Here is a 24,493-nt window from a genome sequence, read left to right on the forward strand (position 1 = left end):
GCATATTCCATGAAAACCTGATTTGGTTTTGTTTTTGTCTTGATGAAAATGCATGCCAATGTTTGAAATATTCTGTGCCATATTGAAAGTGTTTGAGACCTCGATTCCTTCCAGTGGTATTCCTTATGCTGTAGACTTCTGGCCATCATGTTTTTCTTGTTTTCAGTTTGTGCCACAGTAGCATAATTTTCAACAGCTGCTGGAGACAGTGTGGCGTGTTTGTGAAGGAAGAAACAATCCATGATTAACTTTAACCAGTGAGATTAAAACAATGTCTTGCATTTCAGGTTTCAGAGTGAGCAAGAAGAGGTGTGTGTTTGCATGTATGCATGCATGAGTGATTTATATCCAGTCAGTTTGAAAAAGATAGGGAACTTGGTGTGAAAGTAAGGATTGAATGGTAACTTTTTGTGTGCAGATTTAAACATTTAAAAAAAGTTTGCAGGTGAAATGACTGGCTGATGGTTGAGGGGATTAGTCAGTGGGATAGCTGAACATATGACTTATCCTTCTGATAGGGGCTTGTTTTGCTAAGAGTGTATAAATGTGTAAACACATGTGTGTGACTTTAGATGGTTGTTTTGATAAGAGTGTACAGATGTGTGTGACTGTAGGAGGTAATTCTAATAAGAGTATAGATGTATTTGAAGGGGATAATTTTGATAAGAGTGTACAGATGTGTGTGATTGTAGGGGATTGTTTTAATAAGAGTGTACAGATGTGTTTGTACAGGATTGTTTCAGTAAGAGTGTACAGATGTGTTTGTAGGAGCTCATTTTGATAAGAGTAGACAGGTGTTTGTAGGGGATTGTTTTGATAAGAGTGTACAGATGTGTTTGACTATAGGGGATTATTTTGGCAAGAATGTACATGTGTTTGACTGTGGGATGGGGGTTGATACAAAGAGTATAGAGGTGTGTGTTATGGGGATTGTGTTGATAAGAGTGTACAGATGTGTGTGACTGTACCTGCTGGTTTGAGATGTCATGAAGTAGTGGGGTGTTCCGTGGTAAGTGCACAGTGAGATGGTGGGCAGTGGTTGTTGCAGTTATGCCAGGAGGTTTAAGACTCCCCAGCAACTCCCATGCTCCCCCCCCCCCACTCCCATACACACCTAACCCTTCTTCCTTGTTTTCTGATGAAAGAAAATGGGAAGAAGAGAAGGGGGATTTTTTTTAAACATGTATCGCAAAATTCGTTCCTGACTCTTAAATGGTTTGAAACAGTGTCATCTAAAAATGTTCTTTGAATTGATCTTAATTTGGAACTGTTTGAGGTAAACCAATACACAGTTTAATTACACAGTTGTGGGTCATGGTAAGTATGTCAGATTGAATGTAAGTTTAGGGGGGAAAAATTCCTTTTCAATGTGTGTGTGTTTTTTTTGTTCACATGCGCAATTTTTTTTTTTTTTTTAATAATTTTTTTGTTACAAAAGAGATAGCCCTTGTTGATGCACCTTAAATGATAATTTCTCTTATTTCAAACTTGTTATATGCTTAACCTTTTCAGAAAAAAAAAATCCTTATATTATTTGACCTGTGAGATGTTCTTGTACTCCTTCATAATGAAAAAAGAACCCTGAGATGTCCAGAATAAACATAACCGCAATAAGGGTAATAAACTGCTGACGAAAGGCAACCTGGCATTGTTACTGCTAGTTTTTCACAGTGAAGACTCTATGGAACGATCAGAAGCGGTGTAACAGAAGTAAAATATGTATTTAAAACAACAACAACAACAAAAATGAACAGATGATGACAGACATGATTGAATGGACCCACTGTTCACAGAACAGAGAACAGTCACTCACAGCAAGTTGTACTCATTTCATGCAGTTAAGACATGTGCACATTTGTATTTTCTTGTCATCCGCATTTTCATTTCTTGTATTCACGTTCCTTTGTCTCCCATTGTAAAGCTTTGTTGAGGTTCTCATTCATGGGGGTCAGTGTTTGTGACCTTATCACACAGTGTGGTTTGTTTATTGAAGAACAAAAAAAATATAAACAGCAACAATGACAAAAAACAACTTCAAATGAAACAAAGGAGATAAAGAGGGAGTGAGAGAGAGAAGACAAGTGGAGTTCTTGCTAAATGATTTCAGGTGTAAACATTCCTTACCACAGCTGTTTTTGCTGTCAGTTGTTGTGGGTTTTTTTTTCTTTTTTTTTTTTCTTTTTTTTTTCCCCCCTCCGTTTGAAGTGTTGATTTGCGTGTAAACAAACTTCATGTTCATACGAAACGCTGTATATCTGTTTGTGTTTGTGGTGAAAATTAACTCTGGTGTTTTCTCCAAAGCAGTAAGTATCAGTTGTATCACAGCCAGCAGAAAACATTGGTAAAGGTGCACCCTGTTCGGTAACATGCTGTAGTAATAGTTTTCAGTGCCTGTCTGAAGACTCCTGGATAGCGTTGATAGCTGATGACATTTGTTGCAGTAGTGTGTGTGCTAGCCATTTTCAGCGTTTTCTTTCTTTCATTCTTTTTCGTTTTGCTGTTGTTGTAAATAAAGAAATAGTGATTTCTTTTATGACATATCAAAGAAATAGTGATGTTTTTCTTGATTGTGTCTCAAAGTAATACTGATAATTTTCTTGATGATATCACAGAGAAATAGTGATAATTTTCTTGATGGTATCTCAAAGTTTTTCTCAATATCACAAAGTAATTGTGATAGTTTTCTTGATATCTCATAGAAATAGTTGTATTGTCATATTATCCTTGACCACGTCTCAAAGAAGTGATTTTTTGTTGTTGGGAATATCTGCAGTTTTAGAATTGAGGTTTGTTGAAGAGAAAGCAAAAGGTTGGAAAGGGCTGACCCCCAGGAAAGAAACTCTGAAGCGTTGTCATTTCATCCTGCTCATTACCATAATTATCATGTGCATGTGGGTTAGCAACCGTGAAGATGGCGGATGTGCAAGTTTGGTGTTGCTGTTGCTGCAGTCTCTTTCAAACGGAAGCCCCCACCCCACCCCCCTTCTTGCAGGTATGGCCATTTTTCTGGCATCAACCGTAAAGTGCAGCTGAAATACCAGCCCCACGGTCGACCTAAGCGCTCATCCAGCGAAGAGGGTGTGTAACGTGACTATGACTTTTGTTTTTCCTCCTGTGGGATTATTGTATCATGTGTCTTCTTTAGCTTGGAGCTCCAGTTTTCCCCCTTCTTTTCTTAAGGCTGTATTTCTAATCTCTCTCTTTTTTTTGTTAAACGCTTTTATTTTTAATTCCTAAAGTTTATTTTGTTGTAGCATAGTTTGAACATAAAGAGAAATTGAAACCATCTTTGGCAATGGCTTTTTTGTTTGTTTGTTTGGTCGGTTCTTTTTTTTTTTTTTTTTTTTTTTTTTTTTTTTTGTAACATATATTTCACTGAGGGGCCAAGAGTCATCTGGCTTTATGCACAGAAATTTTATGCAGATATGTATTGCCAAGTTCACTTCTTGTGTATCCCACACAGTTTCTGTTTTAACAATGTTCAGGGTTTTAACTAATGTGGAAGGAAAATTATCTGTAAACCTTTTTTCAAGTAGAACAAAAACCTGGAGTTTCTGCTTCATTTTTGCTCTGTTGTCTTCATGCACATATTACACTTGTGATTTCATGTCTCAATTTTGTTTGTGTCTCTGTGTTTATGGTCTTGTGTGTGTGTGTGTGTGTGTGTGTTGTGCATGTTTGCTCTGGCATTTTGGTTTCACTGGATGGATTTTTTTTTTTTTTTTTTTTTTTTTTTTTGCATGCTGGGTTATGAGCAGTGGTTCCTGCTGCTTGTTTGTGTGGCTGTCTGTGATACTGGTTGAATGTTGTTTTGTTTGTGCTGTAGTATCACTGACTTCTGATATCATGGGATCTTGGCTCTGTTAGTTCATAGTTGAATGTTGTGGTCAACTGGTTCATGGACTCATGTTGCATTTTAAAGTGTGTCCCCTCATGTGTATTCAAACTTTTTTTCTTTTTTCTTTTTTTTTTTTTTTTGAGGGGGTGGCGGAGGTTTCCTCTCCTTTGTTCCACTGTAAATTAAGGGAGTGCACTCATCCTGTCCCTTGGGCATTCTCAAACTCATGGGTTTGGTTTCTGCTGCTGGTGCATGTGCTTGTAGATATTAATCACTTCTAATTCTGCCCTGATGGTACTCACCTTTCTGATTACTGCTTGCGGTTCTGGGTATAAGAAATGTATATAAAAAGCAACAAACCAACAACAAATGCTTATGTAACAACTCACTACAACTCTTGAGTGCTTGTTGATTGTTTCAGCTCACTTTTCGAATTATCGCTTGTGTTTGTGGTTGAGAAAAACAAACAACAGACCAACAACAAATGCTTCTGTAATATCTTGACTACAACTGTGAGTGCTTGTTGTTTCAATCATGGCAGACTTCTTCCTCGATAACCAAGATATGGCATTGCTAAAAATGTGTGAACATGAGCAGAATCAGGAGTGCAGCTGCAAGATATTCTCAGGTATTTTTTCTGGGTCAGATAAGTGATAAAAACAAAAGCAGTTAGAAACTCCAGACTTCCAGTGGTAAAGCTGACCCATTACACCTCATTGATTGGAATGTGTTCATGTCCCATGTGTTTGTGTTGATTGTAATGTTTTGATCTCATATGTTTGTGTTGATGTTTTGTAATATATTGATGTTACATTGTGATGCTATTGTGTGCAAGTGGGTTACTAAACAGATATGGTTCATGTGAAGGTATTCGATGTGTCAGTGGGTTTGCCTTAAACTTTTCCACTGAAGAGAGAGAATTCCACTTTGATTAAACATAAGTTTAAGAAGAAAATTTCCTGTTAGATCTCTGCACAACCGGCATAAACACTTCCACTGAGGAAAGAGAGAGAATTGATTCCACATTTGAAGATTTTTGCACAGCGAGCATAAACACTTCCACTGATGAGAGATAGAGAGAAACAGAACTCAGAACTCAGAATCTTTTTTTATTTATACGAGGATTATGATATTAGGTATGGCCTGTTCTTCCAGTCTGTCCCTGAGAGAGAGAGAGAGAGAGCTTTGACAGAGAGAGAGAGAGAGAGTTCTCATTGGAAGATCTTTGCACAACAGGCATTTTCAGATAGATGTTATGATTCTGTTGAAGCAGATTAAAACAACCTTTACCTTTGCATACTGCAGGCGAGCACACAATATTTTGTTTGATGTATGTTACCAAATATGGAAGGCCACCTTGGGGGTGGGGTAGGGTAGGGGTCAGATGATACCACAGCAAATCATGTTGGGAAGCTGTATTTGAACATGGATTGACAGCTGATTTGCTTGACATGTTCTTTTGTAGACTGAGGGGGGAATGGCACCCCAGTGCAGTTATGATTATTGTTATTACTATGCTAAAGTTTAGTTTGTTGATTTTTAAAAAAATTATTTTTTTTAATCTGCTGCCTGGTGTTTATAACCTAATTGGAATTCGATGATGATGTCTTGAAAATGTAAAATATATAAAGTGCAGTAGTACATTGTGAGAGAAAGGGAGGGGGGGGGGGGGGGAACAGATTCTTGTCATCAATGTGGAAGTGAATCTTTGGCACACCCGTCAGGAGTGTGTGTGTGTCTGTGTGTGTGCGCGCGTGTGCGTGTGTGTGTGAGAGAGAGGAAGAGAATAGAAGACGGCATACTGAGAGCAGGAGTGGGTTGAAGAAAGACAGCAGAATACTTTTGTGGAAACGGTTAAAAGTAACAGAATGCACAGGTGCATACAAACACGAGTCACACACATGGACACACATACAATCATGCATGTGAACACTCAAACATACTTACATACACACTTGCTCACTCTCCACCATGTATAAGGGCAGTGAAAGTTTGACTTGATAACAGAAATACAAGCAAAGGCTAGTGCATTGATGCAGCGCAAGAGTTCAGAGGTTGACAAAGCAAAGCTGTTTATCTGGGGTGATTGTAGCTTGTGTTGACACTTGTCCTTAGGCCTCTTGTAGGCTAAGACAGAAATGGGAATGATGCATTTTCATGTTGACAGAAGGATCTATGTGATCGTGTGTGCACTGAGTGTGTGTGTGTGTGTGTGTGTGTGTGTGTGTGTGTGTGAAAGAGAGAAAGAAAGAGGCACATAGAGAATAAATGAATTTTTTTTTCTACAGGTACCTGAGTAAGCATACAGTGTCTTTCTTTTTCTATTTTTGGGTGGGGTGGGGAGGGGGGTATCCAGCCTGAGAGAGAGAGAGCAGCAGTTGAATGACCTCAGAACCCTCAGCACTGGAGTTAGCAGTGTTCATTTCAATAATTCCCCAACAGTGGCCAGACTAACCCTTGTTACAAAAACTGTTGACGTTTTAGGCAGAAAACGGTCTTGGTGTTCTTGAAGTGCCAGAACCGGTCCTTTACTGGGTTGACACCTTTTGATTTTAGAATGACCTGGAGATGATTGTGTTACAGACAGGCACAATAGCCAATTGTTGGTCTTTCAGCCTGAGGGTCCTGGGTTTGATTCGGGTTCGGATCTGGGATGGATTAAGTGTGGAGGTTTTTCCAGTCTGTGTACACACACATCTAAAGATCAGATACACATGTTAAGACCATGTAAGCCATGTCAGTGTTTGGTGGATAATGGAAACAGCAACACACTCCAGCATGCACTCTCCTGAAAATGAAGTGTGGCTGCCTATATGCCGGGATAAAAATGGCCACACACGTGAAAGCCTGCTCATAAGGTCTGAGATGAAGCTGTTACTCATTCAGTAACTCATCTGAACTGTTCAGATTCTGCAGTTGACATGGTCCAGTCAGTAATCAAATGACTGGAGAATTCTGGACACTATACCGGAGGCAGTTTGGATTTTTCTTCCTTTAGTTTCTTGTTTTTTCATTACTTACTATTTAGCGATATCAGACCAAACCCCCACCTTCATGGGCGACTGTTAACTCAGTGTGGTAAAAAGACGAACTGTGCCAGAACCAAACTAGTGCTGTTTGTTTGTGAAATCTTCAGATATGACTAGCACTGTTGGATTTATGTGTAAGTTGGGCACATGATTTTTTTTCTTTGACACAGATACGGTGTAGCGTATATGGATCAGTTTGCTTGTTTTGATACCCCAGTCTTTGAAACTGAAAAAAAACCCAAAAAACACACACATACACAACCCCCACCCCCCAACCCCCCACCCAAAACTGTGTGTATGTGTGTGTGGATGTACATGAGGGGGTAGGGTGCAAGAGGAAGAGGAAGAGGATGACTGAGATAGGGAAGGAGACAGAGACATGAAAAGGAAGAGCCGGGGGTCTGGTAGTAATTGTCGGTCTTGGTGCTGGAATGCTCCAGAAGGAGCTGATGGCTGAGTCAGTTGGAACAATAGAACATTGCAGACTGATGATAACTTTCAAGACTCAAGAACTTTTGTAACTCTGGGACAAAGATTCGAGGCATTGCCATGTTTTCTCAATCTGTCCAGGTGATGACAACAATAATGATGATGATGATAATAATGATGATGATGATAATATTGATAATGATGATAATAATAATAGTAATGATGATGAGAATGATGATGATGATAATAATAATAATAATTGAAATAATCATCATCATGATCATGATAATGATGATAATGCAGGAGACTGATGGATGTTGAATGATCACAGTCTGATGAAGGACACACATGTGGTAACAGATAAGTATTCAGAGGGGTTGGAGGTCAGGGAGGTGAATTCTTAAACACTGCCAGTTGATGCTAGTATTCATGATAATTGAATAATTAAACTAACCTTTGAAGAAAGCATCTGCTTTCAGGTATACACACACACTTAAAGATGCAGATTCACAGATGTAGATATATGCCTGCATGCTAATGCATGCACGTACACACGCACGCACGCGCACACACACGCACACACACACACACACACACACACACTCACACACACATGCTCTCTCTCTTCCTCTATCTCCCTTTCTCCCTCCACCCCTGTCTCCCTCTTTCTCATTCTCTCTCTGTCTCTCTCTTTCTCTCTCTCTCTCTCACACACACACACTCTCTCTCTCTCCCTCCCTCCCTCCCTGTCTCTGTTTCTCATTCCCTGTCTCTCTCATTTTTTCTCTGTCACATTCTCCCATTTTCTGTCTCTCATGCGCACGCACTTGAACACACACATGCAGGCACACGTGCACACATACGTTTACACTCCGTCATTGCTGCTCAGATCCAAGTTGAAACATTCAGATCCACACTGAAACATTCTTCTTGTGCCTGTCCAGTCACTCATTTTGTCAGTCCCCCCCCCCTCCCCTTCCCTCCTGCTTTATTATCATCTATTTCTCTGGCATGGCTGTCTGCAGCTGTTTGTTCTCTGTTACTTCAATAGACTGTTCAGTAGAGGTGATATTCATGTTGTTTCAAGGTTGTGGTGGTTGCTTTCATTTTTTTTAAATTTCATTTTATTTTTTTTAGCTGATATTCTTGCTCATCCCAGAATCTCCCAATAATAGCCTTAATAGTAGTAGTAGTAGTAATTGTTGTAGTAGTAGTGATATTTTATACTACTAGCACCTATCTTTGGACAGAGACCAAGCTCTTAAGTGCTTTACAACCAGTCATCAGTACACCAGGATGCCTGCCTTGGTAGAGCTGACTGACAGCTGCCTTCAGGTGTTCATCACTCATTCCCTGTGTCATTCAGTCAGTCTTTAGTCACATGCTTGCACACGTGTATATTAGAGTGGATTTTACCACAAATTTTGACAGGAACACCTCTCTTGTTGCTGAGGGTTCTTTTATGTGTGCTAAGTCCATGCTGCATTTAGGTTCACGGTTTTTCATTTCATCCAAATGACTAGCATCCAGACCACCACTCAAGGTCTAGTGGAGGGAGGGGTGAGGGGGAGGGGAACTGGCGAGTGTGGGATTCGATCCTAAGGCTGACACATTACCACTAGGCAAACACCCCGCAAAGCCATACCCAGCGTTCAGAAGGATTCAGATAAAGGCCTGTGTCCACTACCACCATCACAACTGTCAAAGTGTTGGAGAACATTGAGGCCTCTTGTCTTCTCTATCATTGCTAATTGCTGGCATGAAGGGTGACATTTCAGACAGGAAGAAAATGAAAATAAACTTCTTGTGTGAAAGAAGGAAAAAAAAAAACAGAAAAAAGTTATTAAAGAAAAAAAAAAACCCAAAAAAACCCATCACAACAGAAGCACATTGAACAACAAAAAACAAAAAAACCCCAAAGAACCCCTCCCCCCTTTCTACTTGGATTTTTTTTTTCTGTCAGACAAGCAAACAGTCTAATTGCTCAGCTTATTTGGAGGCATAAGTCTTCTTCGCTCACATGTTATTTTCATGTTCGTTCATTCATTGTAACTTTATTTACTTATAATTTTTGCATTTATTTATATATTTGTGTTTGCTTGTTTATTTGTGTATTGTTGTACTCTCCATTGTTGCTTTCATTTCATCAGTGCTGCTCCAACTTTGGTCAGCATTGTGGTCATAAAATGTATAAAATGGTAAAAAGTTTGCGAATCAGATCTTTATGTATTTACTCATAAAGCTTCGGCTGATGTGACAGACGACCTCTCTTTGTGTCGTAATCACATACCCCTTCCCTTTCTCTCTCCCTCCCTCTGTTCCCTCTCTCCTATATCTGCTTCTGAATCTGTGGCCAGTTTCATCTCTCTTTTCATTCCTGTCTTCCTGTCATGAGAATCTATTCCCACTCACTTTCTCTCTTGTCTCTTCCGTCCCTCCTCCTATTCTTTAAAAAAAAAAAAAGCAAAAAAAAAGCAGTGTATATGTCCTGAGACATTGCTGTTTGAGATGACAGTGAAAAAGTGAACATGAACTGTCTGCCACTTTTTAATTTTTTTAAAAATTATTTTATTTTAACATTCTTTTGTTTTATTTATTTTATTTTTTTATTTTTTTTTTTTTTTCCAAAAGGTTTTTCCATTTCACCCTGCCTTTGCCTTTTTGTGTCATGTGCATTCCAGACTTCTGTTGACCTGACTGATGTTTCTTTACCTGTAAACCCTCTGGTTTTCCCCCCACCTGTCCCCTCCTGCTGCTGCTTCTGTGCCTTTGTTCAGTGTTGGAGCATGATATATATTGAGCTGTGTTTCACTTTGTTATTTGGGTCAGTGATGGCATTGTTTGGCCATGCTCGTTCTTTCACCTCCATCCTTGTCAGGTCATGCTCAGAAACGCCTTATTTTTTTTCAGTGAGGGGCAGGGGGCCAGCTGTGATTCATTTGTTTCATCGTCTCTCATTATCCTTTTTTTTAATTTTTATTATTATTTTTTTTAATATATAGTACAATATGCTGTGAGTGACTGGCCAGGGGGGAAATACATAGTTTCCTCCAAGCAAAAATAACAAAAAGATGAAGTTGAATCTCAGTATTAAAAAAGAATTTAAAACAACAACAACAACAACAAAAAACAAGCACCAAGGCATATTGTACTTATTAATTAATGACAGATGACAGACAGATGAAGCATCTTGATGATGAAAAAATAGTCTGAAGTAAAAGTCAACAACCCCTCACCATCACCTCCCAATCGCCTCTGCAAAAAAAAAAAAAAAAAAAAAATCCCTTGCAGTATATGATGTTCCTCTGTTTAAATGAAGCGCCTACAGCCCAATATAGAGAATAGGCTCTGTACAAATTCACATTATCACAATTTAAAAAAAAATGTTTTAATCAGCCCTGGACCTGATCTCAAAGCCTGAGAACAGTCAAGGAGAGGAAGAAAAGCCCTGACAGGAAGGGGAACAACTCTGATGACAGGCGGTTGACAACGTACTGTTCTTTCAGTTCCAGTTTCAGTTTCTCAAGGAGGCGTCACTGCCTTCTGACAAAATCCATATATGTTACTCCACATCTGCTAGACAGAGATGCCTGACCAGCAACATAAAGCCAAGAAGAAAAGTTGCTTCCAGAAGGTAGACAACTGCTCTTGAGTGGGGTGGGGGGGGGGGGGGTTCTTGCATCCAGTTTTTGTCAAACAGCACAGAAACATTGTGGTGACATTGGAATTCATTTCTAAGGAACAAAGACACATGCAAAGTGTGATTAGAAAGAAAAAAGATAAAAAGAGAACCAAGAAGCAAGTTGACAGAGCCTTCTACCCTTACATTCTGTTCCTTACCACTTGTTTCTCACCCTGCTCTGAAGACATTGATGTGGTGTGAAGCAGTGTGACGGGTGCACATGTTTACACACAGCTGCTGATCAAAGCCATTCTCCCCACAGAAAGTATGTTTGCAGTCTCATGGAGGAGTCGAGTGGACATTGCCACATCAACAAGGAATTCCCGGGGGGTGGGGGGTGGGGTGGGGGGGGTTCAAGAATCAGGACTGTGATGTTGAAAACCCAAGTGACAGAAAAGGAGTGAAGGCAGGAGAATACAATGTGCGTACATGTATATAATGATCTTGGGTACGAGTTCACAGAAATGCATCGTGAGGTACAGTTCATGTATCAACCTCAAAATACAATGTGTGTGTACATTTAATGATCTCAGGTACGAGTTCACGGGAATACACCGCAATTTTCAGCTCAGGTATCAACCTCAGAATACAATGTTTGTACATGTGATGATCTCAGGTACAAGTTCATGGGAACACATTGCAAGGTTCATCTCAAGTATTAACCTCAGAATACAATGTGTGTACAACTGATGATCTCAGGTACGAGTTCATGGAAATACACCTCAAGTTTCAGCTCAAGTATCAGCTACAGAATACAGTGTGTGTGTGTGTGTGTGTGTGTGTGCGTGTAATGATCTAAGGTACCAGTTCACAGGAATACATCGCAAGGTTCAGATCAAGTATCAACTTCAGAATACAGTGTGTGTATATATATAGTGATCTCAGGTACGAGTTTATGGAAACACACTGCAAGTTTGAGCTCGGGTATCAGTGTCAGGTATCAACGTCAGAATACAGAGTGTGTACATGTAATGATCTCAGGTACATGTTCATGGGTACACACAGCAAGTTTGAGCTCAGAATACAGTGTGTGTATATATAATTATAATAATCTCAGGTACGAGTTCACGGGAATACATCGCAAGGTTCAGCTCAAGTATCAACCTCAGGGTCGGCCCCATGCCTCTTCTAGCGAGGGTCAGTCCCTGTGTTGGCCTTGATACTTGTGTGGCTTTGAATTGTATGTTTGGTTGTTGTTGCTGCCAGTTACTTCCTCCTGCTAATGTTTTGCTGTCTGGGCACCTCCTCCTCGTCATTATCAGTCTCATTTATTCCATTTTTTGTTGAGTGGTGTTTTTTTTTTTTCAAGTTATTTTTTTACAGTTGATTGCTACAGTTATCACAGTTCAGTCATTCTTGCTTTTACAGTTGATTGCGACAGTTATCTTAGTTTTAGTTCTGAAACACTTACTTTCATATTGATTGCGATAGTTATCTTAGTTCTGTAATACTTATTCTTAGATTGATTGCAACAGTTGTTTTAGTTATGCAAGTTAGAGTTACTTGTGACGATTATCTTGGTTCTGTAACAATTATTTTTATAGAGTTGATTGTGACAGTTATCTTAGTTCTGTAACATATATTATAAGAATTGATTGTGACACATTTTTAGTGTGATTGCAACAGTTACCTTAGTTCTGTAACACTTATTTTTTAGATTGAATTTGACAGTTATCTTAGTTCTGTATTAATTATTTTCATAGAGATGATTGTGACAGTTATATTAGTTCCGTGACACTTATTTCTTGATAGATTGTGACAGTTATCTTAGTTCTGTAAACCTATTTTTAGAGTTAATTGTGACTGTTATCTTAGTCCTGTAACAATTATTTTTATAGAGTTGATTGTGACAGTTATCTTAGTTCTGTAAACTTATAAAATTGTGTAAATTGTGACAGTTATCTTAATTCTGTAAGATTTATTTTTGGAGTTGGTTGTGACAGTTCTGTAACATTATTTTTAGAATTGATTGTGACAGTCGTCTTAGTTCTGTGAGTGAGTGAGTATTAGTTTTGACAAGATTGGTTTACCATTGATGAAGTAAAGTATCAGAAGCTTGACAGGGAGTTAGAAACCTGTGTGTGTGTGTGTGTGTGTGTGTTTGACTTTTGAGAAGAGGAAGCTAGAATGTACTTGCTGAGTTCTATTTTTACCTGCTTGATTATACTTTCTCCCACCCACATTTTGTTCATTAATTTTATGCCTTCTGTCTTAGCTTAGTTTCTTCTCTCTGTATCTTTCTGATTCTCTGTTGCTGCCAGCCCCCCCCCCCCCCCTCTCTCTCTCTCTCTCTCTCACTGTCTCTGTGTCTCTGCCTCTCTCTTTCTCTCTCGCTCTCTCGCTGTCTCTGCCTGTCCTGTAAAAAAAAAAAAAGAAAAGAAAAAAAAGGCAACACAAAAATCACAGTTCACACTGACTTTGAAGAAATGATAAATGACAGGTTTTACATTTTATATATTTAATCGGAACTTAAAAAAAAAAAATTCTATAGAGTATTTAGCTTGAACCTGACATTTAAAACACAGAAAGTTGGTTGATGACTGTGATTACTTTTCCAGCAAGTTGATGTTTTAACTATAGTCATGTTTTAGTGCATCTGGCAGTAGTTAATATAATACAGTTCCATCTTGAGGGTTTTGGAATACATGTCACAGAGAGTGAGTCTCCCCCCCCCCCCCCCCCCCCCGCACCCCCACCCACCCCCAGCAGTTATGTCAAGTTTCTCCACAGTGGACGTTACTGTTATTTGTGTCTTCTGTGAAACTTTTAAGTTTCAGTTTGTTCAGCGTGTGGTTTGGTCAGTTTGCTTGTGCTTAACCAGTTTCTGCGTGGCTAAAACCAGCATCTCACTGTTGAGAACACCGCCCGCACCAGAAACACCCACTCACTGTGGAAAAAATGACATGTCAGGGTGTTTTTTTTGTTTTTGTTTTTTTAAAGAAAAGAAAAAAAGATGTGTCCCCTCCAGAATGCTCTCATGGGTGCTGTGTCATCTGTGTTTTCGTGATCAGTAGTGCATCAAAGGAGTTACTTGTCATGTGCCTTTCGGTTCGGTCTCTTGTATGGCACTCAGGGCTAGTATCGTGTAAATATGCGTCCATGACACTTTGAAAATGGAAAGAACGCACTGCAGATTGATAGAGCCAGTGTCTGGGGTGTTCTTTAAAAAAAAAAAAAAAAAAAAAAAAAAAGGTTTAAATTCTAGAACAATTACATAAAAAGAGTGGAAATCCTGCATCGGAAACTTCAGTATGATGCTGGGATCATCTGCTACAAAGATGAGTTGTTTCCGCTTCATCACGACTTGGACAGTTATGTTTGGAAATATGCCAGTCTTTGTATGTGTGTGTGTATAGCATGCGTTGCATACTTGATTGGGGTGTGCAGCATTAGAAGGTAGTCTGGGACCCCAGAGAAATCAGGGTAAAAGAGATCCTGAGACCCCCACTCATCACAAGCCCTGAAGCTTTTGCTGCACACACTTTCTGCTGCCACACCCATTCACTGTTGTTTGGTGTGGGGGGTGGGGGTGGGGGGCGACAAAAACAACAACAAAAAAAGAAACAAGTATGGCTATTGTGCCTATGTCTCATGTGAATGTTTAAAACTGAGACAAAACGTTTTTGTGTGTGTATATCTGAGGTAAATCTCTCTGTGATTTTCTCCGCTGTCATTAACAATTATTTCGTCTTTCAGGATGTTTTAGTTTAAAAAGTTTTGAGTAGCTGACTGTCTTTCTTTTTGACTGAATTGTATTATTTTATTGGTGATATATATTCATAATTCAGCTAGGAGATGTGGGAAATGATAAAAGCAGTAGGCGACAAAGAAAATATTGATATCAAATAAATTAATCAATGAGTGATTGAGGAAGAGCCAGTTGTGGGGAATCAGGCTGTCAATTTTGAAGCCAAAAGTTAAGCATTATGCAGTATCGTTCACCTACAAGAGAACAAATCTTAGTGTTATGAAAATTTTACTTTTGAAAGATAAATTTCTGCAGTGCAGTTACATAAAACTTCTGTGCTTTCATTCAAGCACACTTTTTCCTTCTGTCTTTCAATCACTCCCTCTCTTCCCCATTGTAAGTATGTGTCTTTCTTTCTCAGTCTCTGTGCCTCTCTGTCTCTCTCTTTCTGTCTGTCTCTGTCTCTGTTCCTCTTTCTTTGTCATTCAGATGGTGCTCACAGAGAAGCCATGGAATTACCAAAACTTTCACTTTGATAAGATTGCAGATGTTTAGCTATAAACAAGTTGTTATAGTTTTGGAAAAAATACTAAATTTTCTTTTGGAGCAGAAAATATTCTGAAAATGTTTTTAATCAGAAAGGCTTTCAACTGCTGACTTTAAAAAAATTTTTTTTTAACCCATTAAAGAAGTACTGTCCTGTATTTTAGGTCAGTCAGAGACCCTTGATCTTCTCTACAGAATCCCCCCCTCCCCCACCCCTCCCCCAAAAAGGCACTCATTTAAGTAAATTATATTGTGCATATATTATTAAATTCTTTTCAGCTGACATCATAAACAGTGTAATTTAGAAACAAAGAATTAAGTGAAACGTTTTCAGACCATTTTTCACTAAAAAAATTTAGTGCTTTCCGTTTTATGCTGTGCAACAAAAACATTACTGAAGGACAGTTTATGAGGTACTGAACATAAGATGCACATCTCAACAGATGCAAGCCTGTACCCACTGAAACAACGAAACCTTCACAAAACCAAGCAAGCCGAGTGGTTCTTATACTCGTCTTCAAGCTGTCACAGCATTTTTCCTTCCAGGATGAAGGCTTCTCTTGCAGCCATTATCAAATAAGGAAGCAGAGTTTTTGTTTTTGTTGCTTGTGACTGAAAAAAATACGTAGAATTGCTTTCATTTCTTCTGTGTGTGTGAGAGAGAGACAGAGACAGAGAGAGAGAATGAGGTAGAGTGAAGAAGTAAATAATGGGGAGGAGAGAGAGAGAGATTCATGCAGTTTTGATTTGATGGAACTGATTTGCAAACCATCAGAAGATATAGTTGTGGAAGTCAGTTCAAAGACTTGAGTTCTACTGCTCAAGTCTTGTGAGGACAGGAAGGGTTTAAATTTATTCTTGGCTCATGTGTATTAGCAAATGAGTTGATGTAATTACTCACTACTCAGTCTGAGTTGCTTGTCTGTATGTCTCAGTGTGTTTGTGTGTGTGTTGTGTGGGGGGAGGGGGGGGGGACACCGTGGTAAACTTAAATGTTGGAATTTTCTAAGTGAATGCAAGTAGTATTGGAACCAAACTTGGTGGAATGGTAGGCATGCACAAAATCTTTCCAGTCATTTCGCTTCATAATGGAGATGTTAGCAGGGTGAGAGGCCAGAGGTCAAGGTCATTATTTTGCAAAACAGAAAAAAAGCTGATTTGAGCTCATGGCTCATGGCGGTTATCACCAAAGTTGGTATGGTAACTGGCCATGATGACCTTGTTGAAATACAAGGTCAGATATTAAAGGTCAAGGTCACAACTTGGCATACTCTGATAACAGATCACGCTTGTAGGTACAAAGGATATAAGTTCTTGTTATTCTGTTCGAGAAATTCTGTGGTTAATTGAGTAAAGTTAACACATATGGGTCTTAAAGCCGTAGTAATTCTTTCCTTTTTTTTCTTTTTTCTCCTTTTTTTTTTTTTTTTTTTTTTTTTCCATATGATTGACATTTTGGTATGTGCGACAATGTAGTTTGCTTGTTACTTGAAGTTTCACATGTAAAATGTAGAAATAACCTACATGGGAAATGAAATAAACTGCATGGGAACATGGGAAATGCAGAAGAAGAAAAAACATACAGGAAATAAAGAAGTAAACTACATGGGGAATGACGGAGTAAACTACATGGGGAATGACGAAGTAAACTACATGGGGAATGAAGAAGTCAACTGCATGGGGAATAAGGAAGTAAACTACAGGGAATGAGGAAGTAAACTACATGGGGAATGACGAAGTAAACTACATGGGGAATGAAGAAGTCAACTGCATGGGGAATAAGGAAGTCAACTGCATGGGGAATAAGGAAGTAAACTACATGGGGAATGAGGAAGTAAACTACATGGGGAATGACGAAGTAAACTACATGGGGAATGAGGAAGTAAACTACACGGGGAATGACGAAGTAAACTACATGGGGAATGAAGAAGCAAAATACATGGGGAATGACGAAGTAAACTACATGGGGAATGATGAAGTAAACTACTGACGAAGTAAAGTACTTGGGGAATGAAGTAAACTACATGGGGAATTAGGAAGTAAACTACATGGGGAATGAGGAAGTAAACTACATGGGGAATCATTACTTCCACATGGGGAATGATGAAGTAAACTACTTGGGAAACAAAGTAAACTACTTGGAAAATGTAGGAGTAAACTACATGGGAAACAAAGTAAACTACTTGGAAAATGTAGGAGTAAACTACATGGGAAACAAAGTAAACTACTTGGAAAATGTAGGAGTAAACTACATGGGAAACAAAGTAAACTACTTGGAAAATGCAGGAGTAAACTACATGGGAAATGAAGAAATCAGCTGCACATGAAATGAAGAGGTGAACTGTATAGCAAATGAGGAAGTGAACCATATTGCAAATGAGGAAGTGAACCATATTGCAAATGAGGAAGTGAACCATATTGCAAATGAGGAAGTGAACCACACACATAGCAAATGAAGAAGTGAACCATATTGCAAATGAAGAAGTGAACCATGCTCATAGCAAATGAAGAAGTGAACCATATTGCAAATGAGGAAGTGAACCATATTGCAAATGAGGAAGTGAACCACACACATAGCAAATGAAGAAGTGAACCATATTGCAAATGAAGTGAACAATATACTATAGCAAATGAAAACGTGAACCATATTGCAGATGAAGAAGTGAGCCATAAAGCAAACGAAGAAGTGAACCATATACCATAGCAAATGAAGAAGTGAACCATATAGCAAATGAAGAAGTGAACCATATACAAGATGTGAACCATGTAGTAAATGAAGAAGTGAACCATGTAGCAAATGAAGAAGTGAACCATATACTATAGTAAATGAAGAAATGAACATTACAGCAAACGAAGAAGTGAACCATATAGCGGATGAAGCGAACCCACTTTGGAAATGTGGAAGTGAACATGGAAGTTCAGACTGGGGGCCCACGTGACTGCACAGAAATATAGCAGACACATAATGGCTGATGACCCACCTGTGCACACACTGGCTTGTACATGCTTACACACACACGCATGCACACGCGCAGTGCATATATGCATGCACTTGCTGATCTATATCCACATGAGTGCATGGTGTGTAAAGACATTAGATAGGTGAACATGTATAAACATGTGCATATGTGTACACATACGCATGCACATGTGTACACACACACACACACACACACACACACACACACATCCAAACAAAAAAAAAAAAACCACCCCAAAAACCATGAAGTTGTCTTAACTGCTCTGAATCCTAAGTATTATTGAAAGTTATTGTATTTTGTTGTGTGTATGTATATGTGTGTGTATGTGTTTTTAAGAAAATAACAAAGGAAGAAATAAAATCAAAGTACTTACCAGCCACACACACATACATTGTATTGACAGAAACAGCCACAAATACATCACAGAGTAATAATTTGTCACTTGCGTGGCAAAATGTTCTGATGCAGCTTGTAATTTTTGTGGATGTCTGGCAAAGAAATATGATATGTGCATGGCTGCTGGCTCAGTCAATTATATCTTCTTCCCCTCTCCCCCTTTGCCACTTCAAGAGCATGTTTGATTTGAATGTATATTTTTATCCTTTTTTTGTAAGTATATCTTTTTTCTTTTTTTTCTTTTTTTTTATTCATTCTCTCTTTCACAGCTTGTACACCTTTCTTGCAGCTCCCTCAACACACACACACACACACACACACACACCACACATTCTCTCACTCACTCACACATATTCACTCACACACACACACACACACACTCACACACACTTTTCTTTGCGGTTGAATGCATACATGCTTGCAGCTCCCCTATTTGCATGAAGGTCTTGAAATCTTCGTGGATTTTTTTTTTAAAGCATGTTTGATGCTTTGTGTGGACATGTGTGTGGTGTGGGTGTGTGCATTTGTGTTCAGTTATAACATTATTTGGATGACTGTGTTTGGTTTGATCACATTTTGGTGAGTTTGGTGCATTACATGTTAAACGAAATGATAATTTTCAATTTCAAGATTTAAAAGATTGTGAAGTTTTTATAGGGTTTTCTTTGTATTTTCTGTTATGTGAAAAGAGAAAGCTTGTGATTTATGTGTTTTAAAAAAAAATTATTTATCTATTCATTTGTTTGTAAATGTAAATAAACATTTCTATTTTGTAAGAATGGTGCTAATGTTTGTTTGTATGTTTATGGATTTGTATGAAAGTCAAATGATGATTTTGATGTAGAGTTTTTCGTTTAACTGTTTATTCCATTGTTCTTTTTGTGATTTTTTTTATGCAAGGAAATGATAATGCAGCTAGATTTGATATGAACTTGTTTGATGTATAATTTCATGACTAGCAACTTAACAAAAATGAAAAAACTAAAAAGAGGGTGGGGGTAGGAAAATATTTCATAACTCAGCTTGAAAGTCGGTGAAGTGCTCAGGAGGCTGTTCCATCTGTGTCACCTTTACTCTGTAGAATTGTGTGTGTAATTGTTGTATATTTACACATGACTTCCATATGTGTATTGTGTGTGTGTGTGTGTGTCATGTTTGTGTGTGTTTACACAAGTACATGTACACATGTACATGTGTGTGTGTGTGTGTGTGTGTGTTTGGAGCGTGCGTGCCTGCACTTGCTCTGAGATGCATTCATTTGGCTGGCAAGCTTGTGTGTGCATTTGTGTTTTACATCTTGAGACCAGACAGACAGGTTAAGAGAGTAGACACAGGGGCCCTCCCAATACTTGCAGTGAAAGAAGATTGTTGAACATGTTTCTGCAGGCTATCAGCAATTTGTTGTGCACTGGGAGTGCGCTTATAACACACATACAGAGTTTGAAAAATAATGATTTTGAATATGAATACTTTGTATCAGGACTTATGAATACTTTGTATCAGGACATTTGATATTCATGACATATTTGAAATGTGGATACTTGGTACCAGAACAGTTGGTATAATTCATGACATAATTAAGTTGCTCCATGGTTGACTGGTTTACTGGTATTGGTTGGAAGTTCAGGATAGATAAATGCAGAGATATGTAACCCCATATACAGCATTGTGTAGTTGGGGCGCATACAGCTGATAAGACGAAGGTGTCTGATTTGAGTATTAAAAAAAAAAAAGAGTAGTGCCTTTATAAGTTATAGGCAGAAAAGTATGGTGTATCAGAATTCTGTTATGGATGTCACAGCTCATCAAACTTAGCCCTAACCTTAACTTAACTAAGGTTAACCTAACTTGAACTTAAGCTTAATTGAGAGAAATGGGTGTTAGATCTCTTTTAAAAAAATAAAAAAGAAGAAAAAAAAAGAGGGGGGGTTAGGGGGGTAATGTGAAGACACCTTGAATATGTTTTCGACTCTCATTAGCCAGTACCTCTCATTCTGCCCATACTTCCATATACAGTTTCCTTTTCTGAACCACTTGGCAAAACATTTGCAATTTTAGATACACTGAAGAAACAAGGACGTGATTGCTGTGTCCAGGTATAAATAAAATCACTTGATGGTTAAAGGCTGAGAGAGGGGGGAAGAAGAAAGTGAAAGGCTGTATTGTGTTTGTGTTGCTTGTGGACATGGTCAGAAAAAAAAAAGTTTGTTGTTGATGAGCTATTGTACGGTCATGTTTTGTGTGTTCAGTCTTGGTTGAAGTGCATTGTGCATTCAGTTAATGAGTTGTTAATGTACTTAATCAGTTAGTCGATCCAGTCAGTAAGCAGTCCAGCTTTCTTTCTTCTTTATTGTTCTTTGCTTTGCAGAAAAAAAAAGCTCTGCATCAAGTATTCAGCACATTCATATGACATGTCATAATTGTCTGTTTATTATCTTTTGGAAGTTCACTTATTTCTCTTCCTTCCCAGCTGAGATCTCCTGTCTTTCTGGTGTGTATTTGCTTTTTTTGTCAGGTTGGTTGGTTGGTTTTTCCTATGTGTATGAACCGGCTCATATTGCTTTCAATATATGCTATATGTAACTCCCCTCTATAAATGAAATTATCACCCTCTCATTCTGGGGAAGTGGGGTCTGTCTTTTATTTTGTTGGTGTTTATGTGAGCATCTTGGTGTGGTTTTTAAAGTATTGGTTGGAAGTTGGGGTTTTTTCTGTCTCTTTCTTTCTGTCTGTCTGTGACACTCTGCTCTCTCTCTCTCTCTCTCTCTCTCTCTCTCTCTCTCTGTGGTCCCTTCCATCCTCTGGTATAACCTCCCTCTGTGATACATTATTTCCCCCTCCCTTCCCCTCTTTCTCTTGTCCCCATAGCAGTCTTTACACCTTGTGTAGAAATCGAATGTAGTAACATGTTGTTTGATTGGATGTAATTTTTTTTGTGGGTACGATAAAATCACTGATACCAGCAGTAAGGTTGTGTCTCTTTGCGTCTTGTCTTCTGTCTGTCTCGTTCTCTTTCCTCACTCTTTTTTTAAAAAAAAAACAACAACAAACACAACACATAATTGGTTGTTGGGATGGTGTGTGTGTGTTGTTTGAAGGGGGGGGGGGGGGATTCAGATTTTGTGATTGGAGAAATAAAAAGTAAAATCTGTTGTTTCTTGTCTCTGACCTCACCCCAAAAAATGGATACCCCACCCCACCCCCACAGCCCTGTCCATCTCCAATCCCCCAAACACCCTCTCTCCCACCCTTTCTCCTTCGCTGTAATATTGTTGGTCTTTTCTTTTTGTGTATGCGTGTATGTCTCTGTGTGTCTGTGTCTGTGTTGTTATCCTCTTCCAGTGGGTGAGTTTTGTGGTGTTGGTGGTGGTGGTGGTGGTGTGTGTGCTAAGCTTGTGTGTGTGTTGGAACGATGTGTTTTTGTTGCCTACTTTGGCAGAGGAGGTCAGCCCCCCTCAGGGTGCTCCGTCACAAGGACTTGAACCCCTGACCCCTTGCCCGGCTGAGGCTCAGGCGGGCGGCGGGCCCTTGGGTAAACCGTTTCTTCCCTTTGTCATAATCATCACTTACTCTAGATTTTTTTGGGGTGGGGGGAGCCCTTAAGACTTGCTCCTTGGACTGTTCTGAAGCTGGCTCGTTGAGGATAAACATGGGAGTTGATTATGAATGCCAGGAAAGACGTCGGTTGTGATGAAATTTTTCCTTTCTTGATTTTTGTTGTTGTTGTTGGAACAGTGTAAGTGGAGTGTAGATGTGTTTAAAGTGCACAGTGGTAAGTATGTAGAGTGTATGCACATGTTTAAAGTGCATAATGGTTAGTATGTCACGTATGTGCAGTTTAAAGAAAAAGCTTCATGGCCTTCTTTTAATTTTTTATTTTGGTAGTAATATTGACACCCAAGCAAAAAAACAACCAGATGATGAAAAAGTGGGGTGTGTGTATGTGTGGGCGTGCCTGCGTGTGTAATTTCCTCAATTAACGTGTGCTTCCGATTGTAAGATTGTAACGAGTAGGTCTGATGAAAGCACAAAACAACCGATCATCAGCAGATACAGTGGGCATGAAGAGGGAGAGGGGGGCGGGGGGTGGGGTGGAGGACTGCTAAAAAGGGTCTCAGCTTCACAAATCCAAGGGGCAAGACAGGGGCCTGTGTGACATGGCTTTTGCGACAACCAATTAAAAACTTGATGGACCCTCTTTTTTTTTTTCTTTTTTTTTCCCCCTTCTGATGATCACACCGTGTCATGTCGACATTGCTGTCATCATCTGTCACCACATTTACTGCCGACAGCTTTGTCCTTTGTAGTTCTGAGGATGTCTTTTTTGCCCTGAGTTTGCTGATGTTTTCATCTCTTACTGTCACCACCTTCCTTGAACGGGCAGCTTCCCTGTGTAGAATCTGAATTACTGTTCTGTCCACTTCTCATGTTACATTTACCTGTTCCTTCTCCTTTGACAGTTCAGAAAATTCTGCTATTGCAGTTCCACTGTTGGTCTTCTGCTTGGTCTCTTGCGTATTTATTAATTCATTCACTTATTTATTTCTGCACACAGAAACAGAATAATGGAACTGAAACATTTGCATTTGGACTCTGATGGAAGAATGTTGTTAACGTATGCTGAGTTAACACAGGTCAGAATTTCACAACAGCTGTTTTTCAATTTGCCACTGCCTGGAGAGAGAAAAGAAGTTCCTCAGATTTAAAAATAGGCACAAACCATAACAAGGTTTGTAAAACATGAATAATACCAAGTAGAAAACAAAAAGAAGACTAGTACTTTGAAATTGAAGTAGTTTGTTGAGTAAACATTCCCTTGCTTTCAGTTATTCATGTTAGCAGCAAATGAAAAGATTCTTTTTCTTTACCTTTTCTCTTATTTGATTAACTCATGTCAGTAAACCCTTTCTTCATCTTTTCCTTTTTTGAGGTAAAAATGGTCATCATCATAGTGGGAACCCAGTCAGTAGGATAATAGAAAATACGGAAAAAATCTGGTTTAGTTTCACTCTGCTGCTGGTTGTCTTTTTATCATGTATTCCCCTCCTTGCTTTCTCTCTTTCTTCTTTTGACATAGTCTGTCTTCTTCTTGTAAACTGTTATCCTGTTTTGGATGACATATGTAAAACACAATTTACACAGTCCAGCTGTCTCCATTGATGCCTATGTTGCAATAAGAATATGGATTAATGCTTTGGCACGCATGTGAGTTTGCCATGATGCAGTCTGAATAACATCCAAAGTTGTGGGGTTTACATCCAGTTTTGTGTAGAAGTACCAGTTTCCACAATACAGGAACCTCTGGGCAGAAGAGTAAGGGAGATGACTGTGCTGTTCTGTGCGTACAGGGAAATAACTGTGCCACCTTTTGCATGATTTGTGAAGGCCATTACGACAGCCCTGTAGATGTGTGACTTTTTGAAATTTTATTTTTTTCAAATTTATTTCTCTTTTTTTTGGAGAGACTAACTTTGTGAAAGTTTTACACAGTAGATGTGAGTCTTTTATATATATATATATATTTTTTTATTTTTTTTTATTTTTTTATTATTTTTTTTTTTTTTAATAGACTGACCTGTGTTAGGGTTTGTGGTTAGTTGATTTGAAAACCCCGAGTTTGGATCTCCTGTGTGATAAGTGTGACTGGTAGTGTTTGCCAGTCGTCCCCAGAAATATGCAATGTTTGACTAGTGAGTGGTTGGCGTTGCCATGCAGTTCTTTGGTTTGGCTTCAGACATAATAATGTTTTTGTGGTGTTAGCTTTTTAACTTTGATTTTGTGCAAGTGTTGGCATGGCCAGTCAGTGAAAGGGAGAAGAGAGAGAGAGAGAGAGAGAGATGTAATCAGTTTGAGTTACACAAATTTAGTTTTCCATGTCACCTCTGCATATTTTATAAGGCAGGA

At 38.8% G+C, this 24,493-nt stretch overlaps 1 protein-coding gene across 25 annotated transcripts in view; it reads left to right on the top strand.

The window, feature by feature from the left end:
* Nucleotides 1-24,493, top strand: part of LOC143288415 (inositol hexakisphosphate and diphosphoinositol-pentakisphosphate kinase 2-like) — a 147,903-nt gene that overhangs the window by 69,424 nt on the left and 53,986 nt on the right. For 17 of the 25 annotated variants that reach the window (XM_076596862.1, XM_076596874.1, XM_076596857.1 and 14 more), the window contains 2 exons: nt 2,993-3,078; nt 22,029-22,121. In XM_076596862.1, the coding sequence (XP_076452977.1) occupies nt 2,993-3,078; nt 22,029-22,121 (179 nt within the window). Of the gene's footprint in view, nt 1-2,992; nt 3,079-12,035; nt 12,116-22,028; nt 22,122-24,493 lie in introns of all 25 variants that reach the window. The other 8 variants (XM_076596871.1, XM_076596875.1, XM_076596878.1 and 5 more) reach the window with 3 other exon arrangements.

Source organism: Babylonia areolata, chromosome 12, assembly GCF_041734735.1.
Source record: "Babylonia areolata isolate BAREFJ2019XMU chromosome 12, ASM4173473v1, whole genome shotgun sequence".
Lineage (NCBI taxonomy): Eukaryota > Metazoa > Mollusca > Gastropoda > Neogastropoda > Buccinidae > Babylonia > Babylonia areolata.